We start from the raw sequence: 20,507 nt of genomic DNA, 5'->3' as shown, positions 1-20,507 counted from the left end.
ATGAAAAATAATAACTCAGGGCCATGGGTAGAACAACAACAACACAACTGAAAGGTCATTTTGTTGATGAAAATTGGTCTTGCATCCACACAATCTATCAGTCATCAACGGGTTTATTGCTACGTCTGCTTTCACAGCAGGGGTGGCTGATGCCTGGATTAAACTGACCCTGGGCCAGAGGGAAAACGTATGAGTACTTAATGACACAACTCCCATTATTTATAACTTCAACATCTCTGTCACTGCAGAGGACAAGCCTCCTGATGAATAATGATGTTACCGCTCTGAAGACAAGTTTTGGCTTCACCACAGACGGCACATTCGAATGTACCGTTAACAATCGTGACTGAATGAAGGTTATTCATTTTAATCACACTACAGAACGCCCTCCCTCCCACTATCCCAGGGGGTTGCTATATTTAAGCACTTTTTCATTTCTTCTCCTTTTTTTGGTCTTGGCTGATGGCAAGGCAATTGCTTTGTGGGACGTCTGCCCTTGAAGAATCAGACAACAGAAGGAGATATTTATACCTACTGTAGATGTGGAGTGAGAATAAGCTGTATCAAATTCAACGCCTTCCTCTTTGACTGTGTAGTGTTGAGAAATCAAATCACAGGTTTTTTTTTTCCGCCTTGCTTTTTAGCTTTTTATTTATCTTTTTTTTTTTTTTTTTAATGTTTCCCCTCCAAAACAGAAGCGATGTTGGTTTTGTACCTGTACTCTAAGATTAGCTATTTGTCCTGGGGGAGAGAGAAAGAGTTGGAACGTTCGTCTCCCATTTCTCCCATTCATTCTCCTGCTTTCTAATTGGACTTCTCCATCTGTTGAGGTCTACAAACTGTCTTCTGGGAACGCTATGGCTAAAACATCCTATCAAACACACAAATCCATCAGGGACAGTCTTTTTGGAGTGCTGCCATACCAGGCACTGAAAGAGTAGTGTGTGTGTGTGTGTGTGTGTGCCCGTGTGATGTATAATCAGAAGTCCAGCAGCATACAGCTTTGAGATAAGTAGATATACAGTATCCGCTGAACTCTGATATGAAGCTGGCAGGATTGGCTACTTGGAAAATTTATCTAGCAGATCTGTCGCTAGCAAGTGACATTCTTTAATAAGAGTTATTTCACAAGATGACAACGTTGATGGGTGCCCGAGACACACTGTCACTAGTATTGACTGTCTGTCGCATGCACATGTAATAAATGTTTCTCTTCTGCAGTCCCCAAAGATGTTGCGCAAACAGATGAGATTTTCAAATTCTGAAAAATGTTGTTTTGGATGAACTTTCTGGATTCTCGTCCAATTCTCACTTGGAGTTGTTAATGATATGGGAAATTGTGTTCCTCACGCTTGTCACTCTTTACATCCCATTGACTGGGAGTTGAATACTCAGGAGCGAGCAGTGGGACGTGTGACAGTGTATTTGTGGTGATGATTACAGCCCATTAACTTTGATAGATGCTATTTCATAGAAAAGACGATGGGAGTTGGAACAACAGCGGTGCAGCTTGTTTTCTGTCACCAACATGTGTACACAAAATTGTGGAGAAGAGCCCGGAGGAGTAAACTGTGGCAAAGTCCATGCAAAATTGATTTTTGGATCCGAATGAGACCGCTTCACCTTTGGAGGTAATTGGATGTCACATTAGAGAGGCTGATGCTGGATCTGTCCCCTAGGATGCTCAGCCATGATTCCCCTGTGACCTCCAGAGGACGGACGAGGTCCAGAGGATCCAACATCACCACATATACTACCAGCAGATGTATCAGGAATGTACATTTTGTGTGTGCCATGTGTGATTCAATGCATGTGAGAGTGTGTCTGCAGGTGCAAGTAAATTTGAAATTGATTGCAGTGTCTGCCTTTATTAATGCTTACTGTCTAGGCGGTTTTCTTCTCTGCTCAACTCGCTTGCTTGTCTTTGCCTTTCGGCCCAAATGTGTGGCTTAGTCAAAACCAGACACACTCCATTTATCTGGGGCCGTTATGTAAAGATAAGGCCATGCGTGCCAGAAATCTAACTCTTAAGCTCCTCCACAGGGATTACGGACAATTGGCTAAGGGGAAAAATACAAATAATAATCAACTGTTTACGGTTTTCCTCTAATACCTTGAAAAAGAAGCAAAAATCCCCACATGGAAACGCAATCCTTAAGCAGTTGAGATACTCCTGTGGCGATACACACAGGCAGTAAATCCTCTAGGTGGGAGCTGAACCCGCACTTCAATAACACCTAGACAAACATATCAATCTACACTAGCTATCATCTACCCTGTTCTAAATAAAGCTTTTAAATTGTTGCCATTTTTAAGTCAATGAAATCCAACCTGTTCAGCATCAGAGAAGAATTCACAGGATAGGATTAGGATTTGTTATTTAGTTTTTTTTTTTCACTTTCAACTTTAATATGCTTACCTGCTGTGACCTTGTTATTCGTACTCCTAATTTACTCCCCTGGAATGTGTATTCACTACCTGCATGTAGGCTTAAAAAACTGAGCACATCACAAATAAAGTTTTATTATACTGACTTTGTATTTTATAATCTGGCCAGTGGTGGAAGAAGCACTTGGATGCTTTACTTGAGTAAAAGCAGCAATACTTAAATGAAAGTAAAAGTCCTGCATTCAAGATTTTACCTAAGTAAATGTACAGAGGTATTATCCACAAAGTGTACTTAAAATATCAAAAGTAAAAGTACTTATAATCCATGCATAATGCATTCATGTGAATGCATCAATAATTAAGATCCAATAATATATGCATACATTTAACTTTTCTAGTGGTGGTGAGGCTAATTTTAACTACATCATATACTGCTGGGTAGTTACATCTAGAATAATATGTTATATTTTATTTATTGATTATGTTCTGTATAAAAAAATCTGAGTCTCCAAAGTAACAGGTCACCATAGCTGTCAAATAATTGTGGTAAAGGAAGAAATTCAAATTTCCCTCTGAAATGTAGTGGAATTGAAGTATAAAGGTTCAAATTTTACTACAGTACAATTCTTAAGTAAATATACAAAGTCACCTTCCACCATGGGATCTGGCTACATGTCAGATGAGTAAATGAGATCATTTGAGGCTACAGCAGAGTTACAGCAAACTGTCCTGACCACGCTGTTCCCCCTGCAGCATCTTGTCACAGGTAACACATTAGCCATGGGTATGCAAGATAAAGCTTAGCAGATTAACAGCAGAATGTAAATTATTAACCCGATAACCAGTAAAAATACAGAGGAAATTTAAGCAGTAATGTGAAACTGATCTGTGATAATTAAATACAAAAGTCAAGAATTTGCTAGCCCCACACAATGTAATGTAATTTCATTGCACAAACAAAAAAAAAAACAACCATTCCCATTCACCTGTATTTGGTGTTTATGCAGAGACCTGTGAAGAAATACTACTACAGATTTATCGCAGTGGACTGTAAATTATCGTGAAATACAGACAAAAGACAGACTCTGATATGTGCTGTCTTCCACCTGTTATGTGACCGCTCTGAATTTACAGGGGTTTGGGCACAACAAAAGCATCGTCACCATTTCCCCTCGTGAAGATTTAATGCTCAGACCTTGTTGAGATTGTGGCAGTGACGTGCTGATTTAAAACGGTGGTCATTTTTTAAGACCATAGTTTGTGGCGATTCAATTACATCATCTCGTTTGTGTGTGATTGATATTTTGACCACATGAGATAACAGGAAGCAACACCTTTCTGACACAAAAACTAAAAAAACAATGCAAGCTAGTTATTACAAGGTTACTGTAATGCAATGGTTGTATTATCGTGTCCACCACTTATAGAGTAACCTATAATAGTAACTGGCGGTTATCTTTACATTTACATGACAGATAGCAGAATATTAACAGAATATTTATCATATTCATTTATAAAATCAATTGCACATGCGTTAGAGCAGCTGAAATGATCAGTTGAAGGTGTCTGAAGGTGACATGAAATAATAGCGCTACATGATCGCCACTTACTATATCATCAATCCATTGGAGACAGTTAGAGAAGAGGAAAATATTAAGACTGTGGTGGTGACACTGATACACCTGTACATGAGAAATTAGTTTGAGGTGGGGGAGAAAAACATAGCCCCAGTGCATATGCCCTGTTTAGTTTCTGTTTGACCAAATGGCCTACATTAGGTGATATATTTAGCTATTTATAGAAGCTGGGGCAGGCAGGAAACAGCTGCCATGCGTCAGGGTGACAGGCTGACATCCCTCATCTCAGCAGGACCTCCCTGCCAGGCAGACAGGAGGAAGCTCTTTATACCTTAACTGAAATGGGACAGAGCTTCTTATCATTCATACTGCATACAGAAACTAATAATCTATGGAGCCCGTGGCAAAGACTCAACAATGAAACTGGGTTAACGGTGGCTAGTATGGGCAGCCTGATTCAAAGCCACACTTGCGCACTTTAAAGAGATCTGTATTCTGCTTTTATAGTGAACGCTGCGGATTTCATTCAAGTAGGATCAGTATTGATCATGAGGAGCTTTTACTGTGGTATCCTGGCGCCATAAACTGGCACGAGATGCCTCAGCTCTGACAGAAATGAGACGGTTCATGAACAGTGAAACAGAGCTTTAAGCTGACAAAAGGGCTGAATCAATATTCATGTCTTTGCCATGAAGCCGCTCACGTTTAGGTGTTATGAATGGGCTGTAAACCAAGTTTCAATTAAAGTGTTAGCATCAAAGTTTTACCGCTCTCTCTGAGACTGATGAGAAACTACGCCTTCTGTTAGTGTGTTAAATGAAAGTCTATATTGATTTCAATGCGCTCACAGGATACAAGGTGGTAACTGGTGTTAACATTACCCGCTGTAATACACCGTAAGTGTGTCACCATGAAATAAATGTATGCTACACAGCATTTAAGTGTACATACTTTAAAAAAACGAGGGTAACTGTCAAGGTAATGGATTTCTCTCATTCCGCTGCAGTTAATGTTTTGCTGAGAGACTTTAAAAACAGCACAAAACCTTATCTACAGTGATATCCACTCACTTCTGAAATGAGGTGTCAGACAGGCAGAAGTTACATCACTCTTTGAATTCTTTTCTGTTTCGTTCACACAGCAGTCTGATGATTGCTGTTAGCTATAATCTCTGAATCTCTGCTGATCACAGATGTTGGCTTGCTGGCTGAGGGGCGTTTTTGATAAAGAGACAAATGTCAGAGGGAGGGATACTCACACTCTGGCATTATGAAAGCTGGCACCATTTCAAGATATTGTGTTTGCTATGCCGTCCCATGTGCCTGAGAGAAATAATCGGCGCAAAGAGCGATCCACCCCTCCCAAAGCCTTCTCAGTGACATGTGGAACCATCATCACCTCACTCACAACTTTTTGCTCCTACATCTGTGCTGCAAAGCTGGATTTCGAGGTCAGGAAGGGGCAAAAATGCTGGTTTGGGTGTGGGGAATGCAGTATAACGAATTCTAGTTCAAGGTTTACCATAGTGACAGTGGCATCTAAAAATAAAAGAACAACTGTTTCTCCAACAAGCAGTACTCATTACATGCCAATGCGGGGTGTAGTGTAATGTTCAGACAGGCATAGCAGACATTAGAAAATGTTACAACTCTGCATGAAAACAAACCGCAGCTTGTGCTTTGTATGCTGATTAGCTCAAGAATTACACAAAAGTAACAAGTGCAAGGCCAGTGATTTGCATACTGTATGTTTAACGCTACAATTTATTACAATGACTTTTTTCGTAATGCTAATGTGTCCATGTGGGAATACTTCATACATTCATTCCTCTGTTATTTCAACAATATATTCTCTCTCATTGAGTTGATAATTAGTTTGCTGACCTTACAGTGAGACCCTGACCATGAAAATTTAAACAAGGGACAATTTCTCACCAAGGCTACTTTTAGTGGCTGTTCTTAAACTAGCTGTATAATCCATACAAAAACTAAAGTGTAACATTATGGTTTTGGTTATGTGCCTACTACTACTACCAACTACTTCTTGGCTTAACGTCATGACGACTGGCACCCCTGTCTTCTAGAAATTACATTCATATACCAGAAATTGCAACAGCACATACAGTACGTTTTGCTAAAAACATAATGCTGGCTGATTTAGTTTTGTCTCAACAAAATGAGAAAATGTTGTCAATTAACACATTTAGCAAGTTGCTACAATGTTGATACTGAACATATGAGTGAAAGTCAGTGACAACGTGTTTCTTTTTTTGTTTTCCAGGAAGCAAAACACAAGCGAATGAAGAAAAGACTTTCACCACTTTGATAACACTTAAGGGGAAAAAAATCAAAAAATAAACCACAATCAAATTTAAAAAACTCATTCACCATTTACACTTAAAGAAACTCTCTGCAAATGGAAAAACAGAAGCAAATACAGAATACTGCAAGTTCACAGAGCCGACTAAAAATTCATGAACATGATAATTATTAGTAAAGTTTAAGCTACCTGTGTAGCCAGTAAGATAATATCATAATCATAAGTGTTTAAACTAAAATAAACATTGTTAGTTAATTTACCAACACCCTTAAAGAGCTCTCAACTCAAGCAAATTGCACATCCTTGCATGTTTGGCAGTTTTTAGTCATCCCTGGAAACTTCTGTTGTTTTGAGTTTCTTTATTTGTTTTTGTGTATTTATGTGTGCAGGGCATGCATTGATGAATAGGTGAATGTGTTTCTAAATTTGCTTGTGTTTTATTTATTGGCAGCATTTTTTTGACACATGACGTTTGTTTGTCAAAGTGATGTTTTCTTTGTTTGCTTGTGTTTTCTTAAAGAGGACACTGATGAACATTTCCAGGTCTGTATTTATATTCTGGGGCTCTACTGGAATATCTTTGCATAATTTACAGTTCAAAAAACTCCTTATTTAACTTATACTGGTGGCGCGCCCCAGTAGCCTACTGGTTAAGACTCCGTTCTGATTGGTTAGCTCCCATTAGCTGCCCCTCGACAGACTTCCAATGGCTCCGGAGGCTACATAGACAAACAGTAGTAGTCAGATTTCGCTTATTTTTCCTGTTCTATATGCAAAATATAAATTTCTCAAATACATCTGTACACATTCGAGCTTAAATCCAATCTGAAATATGTGAATGGACAACGCGAACAGCCCATGGAACAACCTTAGCAACAACCTTAGCAACAGACACCCCTTTGTGGGAATGTGTGAACAATCTGACATCTATTTGACAGGGAAGTAGAGGTAACTTTGCAGATGGAGCATTCGGAGGAGGCTGAAGCCCTGGTTTTTGACTTGAGCACTCATGTTTCGAAACTTTGACCATGTTAACATAGACATCCAGCATTATAACAGTATAAAAATGGCACATGATCACAAAAACCATTATATGTCCCCTTTAAGTTGCAGTATGTTGGGTGGGTGTGTAGGGGTTGGCGGACACCATTAGTATCAACACTTCTGTATTGTTTTGGATATCAATACTTGTATCAATATGATCAATACAAAAAAAACCCCAAATCTGTCTGTCACAAATCTTAGTGCATGGACTCACACACCAATCACTTTATTGGTTCTTAGGATTCACACTATTCACTTCTTACATTACAGATTACATATGAATGAAAACTGCATGCATGTGATTAAGTTACTGACTAATTTCTTTTCTTTACTATCGAGTAGTAGAGAGAAGAGATGTTTGGCAAATCATTTGGCAGTAATGAAATTTTCTTCAAAAGGGCACATTTTTCACCCCTACATGCCATTACATAGATGACTTGATAAGAGTTATTGATATTAGTGATTGTGGCCCCGGTATTACTTGGTATCAGACCGAAATGAAAATTTGTGGGCCATCCCTGATGAGTTGAGCACTCTTGGCCACAGTAGGATAGCTTCTGTAAATGACTGAAACAGCTGCCTTTGTCAATTGCCTTAAAGGTTCAGTGTTTAGAAGAATGAGCTCTACATATAGCCTGACGATCCCAAAGTCTTGCATATTTTTTTGTAGAGCATATTTATCATGATCCTGGCATAGTAACTGGATCTAATGAATCTAATACTACGCACAATGTAAACCAAAAGACTAAACTAAACAGAATCCACTTAGAATACTGTTGTATATTTCAAGAAAGTGATGAGGAGGCATTATGTGTGTCTGCATACCAATCTCCATGACCAGACAAGCCATTTTCATCTGTATGTAAATGCTGAGTATGTAAATAAGCCATGCAGCACAGGAGGAGATAGCTGTTGGGCTTGGGTTTATCATTTGCACCCTATTTGATCCACTGATCTTTTGGTATACACTTTACATCCAGTATATTTTACAACATATCAACTTTCAAGATAGGACAATGTCACGTAATAGGCAATATCTCCTCATTTTATTCATTTACGCAAGCTGGGTCAGGGTTTCTGGGCTGTTAGATTGGATGGAAGTGGAGCCAGGCAGAGAAAATGCTTTCTAACAACAATGAAATCGAGGTGATGTGTTTTCTCACATATCCCCTTATTTCCTAATGCAGTGATGCTGCATTCATTCGGAGTAACTTTAATCTTGTTCTGGAAAATTCCATTAATCTTTGACGTTGCTTGCAATACAAAGAAGAAGATGAAAATGCTGAGTAGTGGAAAAAACACGGGTGCCATATTTTACGTCCTCACACTTCGTTACCCGGACCCAAGTGCAGAACATGCTAGTCTATTTCCCTTGTTTAATGCAGCACATTCAAAGTGAATTAATGAAAACCCCCCGCGTGGAATGAGTGTTTCTGGTGCTCCCTCGAAGACTGGTTGTCAAAGAAATCGAATCAAATGGAAGGACAGCCATTTTGTCCTTGCCATATAGATTATTTATCAATCTGACCGTCCGCAGTGACGCATGCCTGCTTTTAGAGTCAGTTCACACACACCATATCCTCACATCAACCAACCAGCTGGTCATAATCTGTTTTTCAGTTCAGGGTTGAGTGACCACAGATACATTTCCTTTTTGACATTGTATTATTCAGAAAAAAGAATACATATACTATACTATTAAAATGTAATGTAAAGGGAAATGGAAATAAGTTTCCACCCATAAAAGTACATAAATACAATGTAATAAATCTGGAATATATGAATGCCTATAAAATGTTAATCAATCATTCAACTCACACCTCCACAACCGCCTTTTAAACTGCCAGAGTAAAACAGTTTCAGTGATGAAAACAAAGAGAATAAAGAAAAAGCAGCAGAAAAAAGAGCATCTTGTTCTCTTTTTTCTTTTTTTTCATAGATTCTGTCTTTCACAATGATCTTAATCTCCCCTGAAGAAGGCAGCCTGTTCCCGCCCCTCGCTCTCACTCCTCCATTTCGCAGTCATTTGCATGGGCAGAGAGGAGCTCGCACAGAACACATTTCAGTGCCAGGTTCCCCTCATTAAGTCACCTGTCACTTCAGGACCATTATATCAGCCTCATATTAGCATCACCTCTCCTCCCCAATAAAGCACCTGGAGGGGCACTGTGAGCCTACAGGCTAATGACAGCCTACACATCTCATATCAGCCACTTCTGCTTTACACAGTAATACATCACATCGCACATAATGGATTGCTGATTTTCATAATGTGCATAACATACAGTGGTGTAATGTATTCTACTGAACACAAAAATTACACCCATTGCAGTACATAATCAAATACACCAAATGTTCTCGCTGACTGTTGTGCTCAGTTGAAAAAGAAAAAAAAAAAAAAAAAAAAAGAGTGAAAATCCTCTGCATCGCCTGCCAGGGGCATGGTAACTTATCCCACCACATGAGTACTATATTATCATGAATGCATTTGTTATCTCTTGGGTGCAGATACAGTAAAAGGCCCTCCAGATTGTTCCTGTATATTTCAATTATGTCTGACATGCAGTGAAGGGTTTGGACTTCAAAAAGCTTCGCTCTGCACCACATTGAACCATGAAGTTAAGGCTTTGCATGTATGCTTTGATTGCCATGGGGTTGAGGTGTCAAACTGGCAAGCATGATAATGGTTATACTTCCAGTGGTTTATGGGCCCCACAGTGACCCTCGTGTCTGTTAACCTTGCCTCCTCTGTCTTATAAATCCTATCCTGAAAGGTTTATAGGGCTCACTTGTCAAGCCTTTCCAATCGTATGTGGTGGGTGGAGCTGTAGCACAGACAAACGACATGGTGATAAATTCTGCATCTGTTGAGTGACTACAATGTACAGCTGCATTTGTTGCACCGTAGGACAAAGCGTATAGTAAATGTCACAACAAATCAGTAATTAGAATGATCATTCCTCTTGGCATTGTCAGGAGGCAGTAGCTGAAAGAAGGATACTGATATAAGGATTGGGAGAAAAGTGTGTGTGTGTTTAAAAGCACTGTGTTTGTGTCGGAAACGAGGGCCTCTTATGTCTATCAAAGGTGATGTCTGTTTGTGTCCAAAGGAACGTGTGTACCTCTATGCCAGACTAAACCCTGTCCTCCCCACTCTTCTTCCCTTGTGGGTTGCGCTTGACTTCCACCGTTTTCACAGCTGCTCTCAGTAGTGCACTCCATTACACCTTAAATCACTTAAAAGATCTGAAGCACCAAAAACTCCCTCTGCAGCTAATTCACCCTGACTGTGTGGGTCATCTTGAGAAAACAAGAGCAAGCAAACACTGAAACATCTGATTCCAGTCTAATAAAGCGCAATGCTATCTTTATATCAGTATCTGTTGCTGGTTTAAATGGACTATATTTAATCAAGTCTCAAAATTATACTCTCAGACCTTGGTGCAGTTTTCCAAGATATTGCAAAACACAATACCACAGATAAAAATCTCATATTTTACACTCAGTCACCCAATTCTTGAAGATCTTGACAAGAGCATTCTAACAGAGGCAGATTCCCCTTTGTTGGGTATCCGAGAGCAGCCACAGAGATTATGCTCAATAAATAAGGAGGGATAAGTGGGTCTTGTCCTGTGTTTGGTGGCACAGAGCAGTAGACACACAGAGGCGTGACACACAGCTGCACAGTGCTATTGATTCTCCGCTGGTCTCCAGGCACCCTTCCCTTTCATTCAGGCTGCCTGCCAAGTGGCTCTGAACAGGAGCCCCTGCTCTCCCAATGTCTGCACGTCTGCTTAAGCACAATCAATGGGCCATCAGCAGGGGAGAGAACGCACGCCACTGTCTTTACTTCCAGAGTGTGTGAGTCAGGGAAATTGAAAATATATGTAGTGGAAAGGCATCATGATACCATGCAGGCATAAAGCATCATTGACTATCAGAATAAAATCAAATGCTTTCAAAAGCTCCAAATGGAGGTTCCAGCCAGTAGCGCCCCTGCTAATCTTTGAAGAGCTTATTTGCCACCGAATAAAAAGACTACAGTAACCTATTCATATCTGACTTAAATAACTATTTGTTAGACGTGGATCAATTTTTCTGCATGCTGAGCTCTGAAACAAACCATCAGAATACCTCATTTCCCCTGATCAGATAAGCATTTGAAGGTTACTGGAGGAGAATACAACAACAGATATTTTCCTCACTTCAATGCATTCGGCAGACAATGACAACCACAATTCAACTCCACCACAGGGCTGCATGAGATATGTTTTTTAAAAGCGCAACACAAGACAATGATGGATCATGAGAAGGAGTCGACTTTGTCTTTCAGTAAGGTGTACTCAGCCTCTCCACCGGTGGTCCACTATGCAGCATTCTGCACCACTGCAAGGCTTCAATTCAGGTTGCATATCTGTCAGCCTGGCTGTCATGGTTCACAATAGAGTGACAGAAACGTCCCCATTACCGAGGACATTTCAGTTTTGTTCTCGCACGGCAGAACATCTTTTTCAAATCCATCTCAAGCAACACAAAGGGGATTCCGAGATGAATGCAGAAATATCTTTGTTGCTCCCCAAAGATAAATAATGTACCCTCTTACACAACTCATCTTTCATCTGCGCTTTGAATCTGAATGGAAAGCATGGCCGATGCAGCAATACGTTTGAGGTGGCCGCTTCAATCACCGGATCGTGCATATCACTACATATGCTCTCATTGGTCATTTTGAGGGTGAGTGGTAGTTCGACTGGTATTGAGTGAGTGCAGGGGAAGCTTTGTATGCCAATAAGAAAGCAGGAAAATCCACTAACTCAGTGTCACCACAGCATGACAGCAGATAGAGAAAGGTTAGCATAGTGACTGTCAATATTTATAATAATAATAATAATAATTATAATAATAAATATGTTCACCATAGACCTAAAGGGTAACCATGTGCTGAGTGGCTGCATCAATGCAGGTATAAGGGCAGAAAGGCATTAATATCAAACGCATGCAAAGTCAAACATACAATTAATCTTGTTTTTATGATGCATGAACATCCCTGTATCAACAATAATACAGAGAAGTGCAAGTTTAAACTGTATATGTACAGAATTATGTCTGACACCTCTCTCAAACACACACTACATATACACATACAAACACACACACACACACACACAGATACACACACACACACACACACACACACAGAGCCGGTGGCAATTTATTTAGCAATGTTTGATCTGGTGACTTTGAAATGAAAAGACAACATAATTTCAACAGGACCTAATTTCTATGTCATCAGAGAAGAGGAGCGTGTGAGGACTAACATGGGTTGACTGAGTGGCTTGTTCAACCTCATACGTGCAGCTGTGAGTGAAGAAGCAATCAGGATATTTTTACACACACATTAAGAACGGTCTGATTATCATTTTACCACTGTTCAACTTGCTATCGCGCTTCAGGCAGCCAAACACTGCGTTCGGTTTATACATTTTGAACAGTTAAAAAAAAAAAAAACCCAAATGGCAACCAGTCGCCTCACTGACAACTTTTCAGCACCTTGGAAAGCGCAGCACCGCCGCAGAATGCTGAGCTGGAGTGAATAATGGTAATAATAACAATAATAATAATAACCCACGTCTAGCAGCTGAGCGGTTGAGTGCGCTCATCAATACAAATTAATTTGATGTAATCGTCTTAACCGCCTTTAATTATTTTATGCTACATCAGCACATAGTACAGCTGAGGCTGCTCATGAGCATGAAATTAGCATTCAGATATTTACTGTACCCCGTTGAAGGAAGAGAGAGGAGCTGAGAGAGAATGAATGAGAGACAGAGGGGTGGCTGTGTGTAGTGTGTAGTGTGTATCTGTGTTAGTGTCTGTGTGTGTGTGTGTGTGTGTGTGTGTGTGTGTGTGTGTGTGTGTGTGTGTGTGTGTGTGTGTGTGTCTGTGTGTGCGTAGCCCATACATCCTGTTAACTACTTTGCCTTTAACTTAATAGCTGCACTAGTGCTTCAGTTTGGCCTGTTTATGCGGCATGCAGGTTCTCCATCAGTTAGAATTTTTTTGTTTTTTCTGTGTTTTATCCTAAGAGCTCTCCTGTCATGTAGAATATAAAATGAACGCCTGTTAATTGAGCAGATTGTTTGTGTTCACCTTTCCAAAACAGCGCAAAAAGCGAGGCCTAACCTTCGGATAAGGGTTGTTTGTGAAGTGCAAGGCTCATTGAGAGGCAGTGAACGGCGCACTGAAGCCTCCATAAAAAAAACACCTCGCCGCAGCCCTCTGATTGGCTGAGCAGCGTTGGGGGGCCTTTAATAAGCCAAATAAATGCACACCTGTGGCCGCACGACAATAAGTTCAAATACTGGCAGAAAATATGCGCTGATTAGGCCCCGTGTCGCTCGACAACTAAGTAATTTTACCATTCCTTGAGAAAATAGAAGAGTTGATCAGCAGACGGAATAACTGAGATTAAGAAATTGAGGAGTTTTTACTGCGTGTCATCAATACACGTTTCACATATTATGCAAATCAGTTAAGACGGTGATTAATGGTGTGGTACCAAGGCTTTAAGGCTTTATGGACTTATATGCAGCCACCTACCCCAGTGTTGTCATGGTGACAATGGTGTACCAAAACGCTGCGGGGATACTGGTGAACTTGCTGGCTGTGGAGCCTTTCTCTGCATAAAACATGACCGTTGCAAAGATAATGATGGCCATGGTGAGGGAGAATAGTAGGAAGCCCAGCTCGGAGGCGCAGCTCTTCAAGGTGTAGCCCAGGATGCGTAGCCCCGCGGAGTGCCGGGAGAACTTGAAAATCCGAAAGACCCGGAAGACTCTCAGCGTGACGAAAGCGCCGCTCACCTGGTCATTGTCGGTCATGACCAGACCGATGTAGTAAGGCATGATGGCGACCACGTCAATGACGCTCATCACACTTTTCATGAACTTGTACCGGCTGGGAGCTGCGATTAAACGGAGGAGATACTCAACAGTGAATATCATGACGCACGCAGTGTCTAAACAAAAGAAGGCCAGAGCGTAACGGTCTCCACAGGAAATCTCCTTTGACCTGTTGGGCAAAGTCCCACACGGAACCGTCTCCACCACATTGGCCATCACTGATATGGCGATGAAGAAGCCTGTGACATAGTAGAAGACCAGCGCTAAGGTGCTGGTGTGAGGGTTTTCAAAGGCCCGCCACAGGTACTCCCGGGGTGTCAGGTTCACCGGTGTGACGTCATTGTTCATGTCCATCTCCTCGTCGTCTTGAAGCCTCTCTGCATTTTCGCGCCTCCGGTCCTTGTACTCCTCATAACAGCAGTCCCCAATGATCTCGGGGATTATACCAAAAAAAGCGAGCTCCTCGTCGTACGCCGATATGCATTCTTGGCGCGGATAGTGTAGCTTCCCCGTGCGGTAAAAATTGAGGATATGTCTAAAGATGTCAGGGTCACGGTCGAAAAAGTACTCATTTGTCTCCTCGTGGAAAAAGAAGTCTCTCTCCGTGCTCCCCAGCAAAGTGTCCGGGTACCTTTCCAAAGTGGTTCGCCACGTCTGAAACTTGGTCCCACTCACGTTGAGGATGATGAGACCGTCCTGGGCTTTCCTCTTGTCTTGGGGAGGGATGGGCATCGGGGTGCTCGCCACGGGCATCCATCCTATGGCCGCTGCTCGGGCGAATGGGAGCCATGCCGCTACACCTGCTGCCATGCTGACCTATAATGTTTAATACGACCCTGCTCCGGTTATCACAGTGCTACGGCTCAGAGATGAATTGCATCTGCAGGAAGAACAGCAGATAGAGACACTGATGGTTAGGCTCCTGAAGCACCCAGGCTTAAGAGAATGTGATAAGAAAACACACAACCCCATTTACTTATACTGATACTGCGCATAGCACTGTTGAGTATCACTCTCAAGCCTTATCCACATTGTAACTGTTCAGTTATGGAAGCCTACTTTGCGGCAGAATATGAATTGGATTTCGAAAACGTCACCAATCAGCAAGAATGGGTTTTTGTTTTCAATGAAAATCTTAGTAAAAGAAAACCACCCACCTTAGGGAAGGCTGCTCTTAAAAACTGCATCCACGGAGAGTTTAATAAAAAAAAATACCTATCCTCGGAAGAGAATACTTGCGATTTCGCCACCCATCTATCTGTTACTGCAGCCAGACGATACAGGAAAAACAGTAACGTCGCATCAACAAGTTAAACAATTCAAGCGGCAGTTTCTCAGCAGAAAGTGATAATTCGTCCAAGCGCGATGTTTTCTTTTCCTCTCTCTTCCTACCATCCGCAAGGTAACGGTGCTTAGTAGCGTGCGTTTTTCCTCCCGTTGCAGCTACTCCTCAATAAACTCCTGTTCCTCCCGTCGACTGCAAGACCACCCTCCCCCCTCCTCACCACCAAGCCCCGACTGTGGAGAGAGGAGAGAAAATCATATGCAGAGAGAGAGGAGTGGTTCTATCTGCACCCAGAAATTCCTCTGCTGCTTCACTGTGGGGGGAACTAATCAATGCGTAATGGTAGTCCAAGTAGGCGGCATCTCCAAAACCGCAAGTTAACGGTTATGTTTATGTGTTTCCTCCCGTTGTACACCACGAAACCTCAACTATAATATTACCTAAAATATAACACAATTCATATCATGAAATATCTTAAATACGGTGTCTTGTTTTCAGTGGAGGTTGTAATGAATTTGGGCTTTTAACTACATTAACGCACGAAGTCCTTTGAAGTCTTTGTTTTTTTCTGTCAACCCCCCACTATAGTATTCCTAATATAGAGTATATAATCTGATACCATTCATTTTGATGGAGTTTGGAGAGAAATCGTTGTTTGTGTTATGTTTAAAAACCTTTATTACAGGGTACCATGTGTATACTTTCATGTCGATATGTTTTGATATGTTCAGGCTTATTAGTTTTTGTCTGAAATGATACGGATTTCTAATCTGCAGCAAATCGTGATCAATGGGCTATTGTTTTTTGAATTGCATCGTTCTGTGATGCTGTTGAACAGAGTTACACTGCTTAAAAGGTCAACATCATTGGGCTACACTGCGCTACTGACATTTTCCAAAATAACCATAATCAATGAAATGTCTCTTGTGTTCCATAACACAACACTGGCGTATCCGAAGGGATTCGAGGCAGCTGCGTCCACTATGAAGCATGTGTTGCGGCGTGGACCATATTTGGCTTCAGATCCACGCATCAGGACATGGAGGAACGCAAAAGAGAGCGTTCCCATTGCGCGCTTTACATGATTCAATCCGCATTTTGACCATTTTTGTTTTTCAGCACCATGGACAGCACCCGAGCTTTCAACGTCTTTGCAGACGTCAGCTTCTCGTGCCTTTGGGTGCCTGCAGGTTACAGCTTCCTGGCATCTTTTATACTGTAGTCACTTAGCTGTAGATCTCGTCCAGCTTCGGCTGAGCACACAGGGGTTCAGAGTCATGCTTAAGTACACACAGCTGCTGAGTTTCTAGAAAATGGATGGTCTCTCTGACCACTAACTCAGACTCCCGGTCCCAACCCGGTCTCCCTTAGAAAATGCATTGCAGCTGTTGCTCTTATTCAAAGTACTGTAATTTGCAACAAGTGAGTAGGAAGGGGCTCAGTGTCTTGCTCAAGGACAGTTTGACAGGATAAGTGGGTGCTGATGGACACATTAGATGTTGCACCAGTCAGACCTGTGGCCTTTTGCTTTCCAGATCTTCAGCCAGTGCATTACATTCACACTCAGACTCTGGCCCCCTCTGGCACAATGCCGAGTTTTTGTGGGATGAATGCACAGGACTGTCAGAAGTCCTATTAGTGTATGCTGAACATGTCAGAGCACACTCAGTGCTCAGTTTGAGCAGTCAGGCCCAGGGGCTATGTATTCATCAGGGCATTTACATATTCCAGTGGTTGCCAAATGGCACCAAACACAGGCATCCCAGTGGAGCTGGAAGCCAGACTAGCTGCAAGCTTGTCAGAGCACAGATAGCCACAGTGTTTTAATTTAAAAGAGTCAAAGTGGTTCTTTAGCATTTACATATCCGCTACTTTAAGCAAGGTTAAGCAATTTGTCCAAAGTGTTCCGCACTTCTGATAGTTCTAACAAAACACTTTATAAAATGAGTATGGGTGTGTGAGGGAATGAAAATATTTGGCAGTTTTTAGACTTCCATTCCTCATATATCCATTGACCTTTGGTTGGTTAATCTTCTAAATCATTGTACAATCTATCAGCAAGTGAAACCAGAGCTCTCTCCAATGTTTTTCTCTCGATTATACTGACAGACTATAGACAAATGGGCAATTTGTACAGGTTTTTTTTTTTTTTTAGATTACTTTTAATTGCATTTTTGCCTTTATTGGACAGTGGGCAGTGAAGAGGCAGACAGGAAACAAGGGGAGGGAGAGAGAGATGGGTATGACATGCAATAAAGGTCCCTGGCTGGATTCAAACCAGGGATATTGCGGTTATGTGTAATCATTCAGCTACAGGGGAACTCCATTTTGCATGGTTTTGGTCTGTAGTGTTGCTCTGTGGTGTGGTGGGATGGTCAGAATGACATCATCCCAGGTGCTGACATACTTCTATGAACACGCTCTATTCCAAGAAGCGCCAAGGTCATTTCAGATGATTGGTGTTGACATAGAGCTATGCAGATGATTTAATTACATTGTCTGTGTGTTTATGGATTTACTCTTTGGATCAAGTAATTAGCATGTGTCCTTAACAAGGTTGAACAACTCATCTTGTCATTTTTGTGGTATTTTGCGTGGACATAGGTTCAAATATGGAAACCACTGATTTTGTTCTACAGTAAATGCATGAATCTAAAATGTTTATTATGGTTTTCAGTGGTTCACGGTAATGATAATACATAATCAGGCTCTCGTCCTGCCCCGCCAGATAGTGCTTGCAGACATTTTGAACTTGTACCACTGGAGTGATACTGAAGCCTTTGGGATTAGGTTGTGTAACAGGATAAATTTTGTAAACAGGTACTTAAGTGTGCTCAGTGTCGTAACGCAAAAGCAGCCATCCAAAACAAACACACTCACTGACTGACTGATAAAACTTTAGGCATTCATCAAGGCGCACGCACACACATAAACATCTGTTTTTTGCATTTGATACATTGACAGTATGTCTGTCCAGTGTATTTCATTGGCACAGCCCTCACTGCTTTCTGTATTCTATATTTAGTCAGGTCCAGCTCAGTGATTGAGATGATTAAACAGATGAGTCCCCTTCACTGGAGACATGCCAGGGCTTGTTAAAGAAGAAGTGAAGGGGCAGACGCCATTTCATTCGGGTCATCAATAGAGAAACTTATAATATTTGAAACTATTGAAGCGATTTTGTAAGTTTAAGCCAGAAATAACAAGAGAACAGAGTGAATCATCTACAGTACAAATATTTGCTTCGATGCCTACAATGCCGCTGGGTTAGTAGAGGGACAGTGGTCTATTTTAACCTCATAATAAACTTTATTTTTATGGAGCATTTCAACGAGATGCAAAGTTCATGACAAACGATAAAAGGATAATAAATAAAAAGCCAATAGGATGAGCAGTAAAAATCCCAGAAAGGGAGAAAAAGGTTAGAGAATGAATAAAACAGGCAAATTACACATAGTACCCTATTTCAGGCCTGGAAACACCCTGGCATGTTTTATGACATGCTGCTAATGAAGTCATGAATCGTCCTCATGACCTCTGGACACAATGACATGCTGATATCCTCAGGTGAACAGCCCACAGCCACACAGCCCATCTCCCACCACGTCACCTCCCTCAGCTGCCTCTGCCTTTCCTCAGCTCTAATGAGTTATTGACCCCCTGCGGATGTGTAAAATAGAGTAGGTCTTCTTGGTTCTTTATTGCATATGGCAGCTGGTGTGCTTGTGTCTGTGTCTCTGTGTCCGTGTGTGTATGTGTACACAAGCATGTGCTCATGTGTGAAGCTATTTATATGTGTGTACATGTTTTCGTGCTATGTACTGCAGGGAAGGGAGTTGCCGGGAGTGGGAGGCTGATATTTGTGCTTTAGGACAGTATGACTAGTTTTTTTCCCTGTCAGGATTGCTGGGATAATCTGTAATTTAACAACTGCTGGTTGTCAGAAAGCTACAAATAGGCCATATGGGTATGTTTGGTTCACAGCACTCGTAATGCTACCTGTATATTTTAGCTTTAAAAGCATATTAATTTTTGTGACTTCACTTTCTGCTGGCACTAAAGACAAAGCCTATGTAACTACTGCCATTACAGGCTGGCAAAAACACAAAACTGCTCTTTAAATATGGCTTTACTCATTAAATTATTCTATCATTTCTATACAGCGAAACAATGAGATAGGGAGATAAGTGTTCCACCCACTAGCACATTTTAAATTTTTTTTTTCACCTAGCTCCTTCTCACCGTCTCTATAGGGAAAGTAGCTCTCGTCATCTGGTGAAGAGGTGTAGAAGGGATTAGAAAAGAAAGGGAGGTGTCTGTCACTGTGAGTGCTTGTGCCTATAGCTAAAGCACATACACTGCAGCATGTGTCTCGGGTTTTGAGAACACCTCGAGTACAGTATCACTGCACAATCAGTCATGAGTCCCTTAACTACCGCTGCTCTAGGGCACATCAGCTGGAAAATGTAAAGCGCGGCCATGAAAGTAAAACTGAACTACCCTTTCCTTCACCTTGCCCTGTCAGTTCAAAGTTGTAGTATTTCCTTTGGCCTTGAAGCCGTGCAAGAAAATACAGATGTGGGTTTGTCTCACAGTGTGTAATTAAAAACCAAAGACAGCATGGCGCCTGACTAGCAAACCCTCATTGAAATAGTAATTCTTTTCCAAGGACATCGCATTGTTTACCCGCCTCATCTGTTGAACACAATCCCCATTGCAGAGGTGCTGAGCACACGCTATGTGAACATTTGAACACATGGCTTATAACAGGTTCACACTTTGTGTGCAGACACAGCCCAAAATTGAAATTAAGCTTTTTTTTCAGCTGTGGCAAGTGTTGAAACCTTTATGTGCCAGCTGCTTCTGTGCACTGAAGTGATGGCTAAGAAAAGACAGAAATTAGCAGTAGTGTTCAGCTCAAGATTAGATCTGACATTCACCAGCGTATTCAGAGTTCATTGCCCATCACTGATGCACATAAATTTGTGTGAT

The 20,507-nt window shown here is 41.4% G+C and overlaps 1 protein-coding gene across 2 annotated transcripts in view; it reads right to left on the bottom strand.

Annotated features, from left to right (window-relative positions):
• The window catches only part of LOC121897461 (potassium voltage-gated channel subfamily D member 2-like), a 30,925-nt gene extending 15,328 nt beyond the window's left edge, over nt 1–15,597 (bottom strand). Inside the window, exons 1-2 of one of the 2 annotated variants that reach the window (XM_042411973.1) lie at nt 15,388–15,597; nt 13,929–15,110 (exon numbers count right to left, since the gene is read on the bottom strand). In XM_042411973.1, coding sequence (XP_042267907.1) covers nt 13,929–15,040 — 1,112 coding nt within the window. In that variant the 5' untranslated portion in view covers nt 15,041–15,110; nt 15,388–15,597. The remainder of the gene's footprint in view (nt 1–13,928; nt 15,111–15,387) is intronic. The other variant, XM_042411972.1, reaches the window with a different exon arrangement.
• Nucleotides 15,598–20,507: the final 4,910 nt, after the last annotated feature.

This window comes from Thunnus maccoyii, chromosome 5 (assembly GCF_910596095.1).
Source record: "Thunnus maccoyii chromosome 5, fThuMac1.1, whole genome shotgun sequence".
NCBI classification, from domain to species: Eukaryota; Metazoa; Chordata; class Actinopteri; order Scombriformes; family Scombridae; genus Thunnus; species Thunnus maccoyii.
This window is presented reverse-complemented; position numbering and strand designations above follow the sequence as displayed.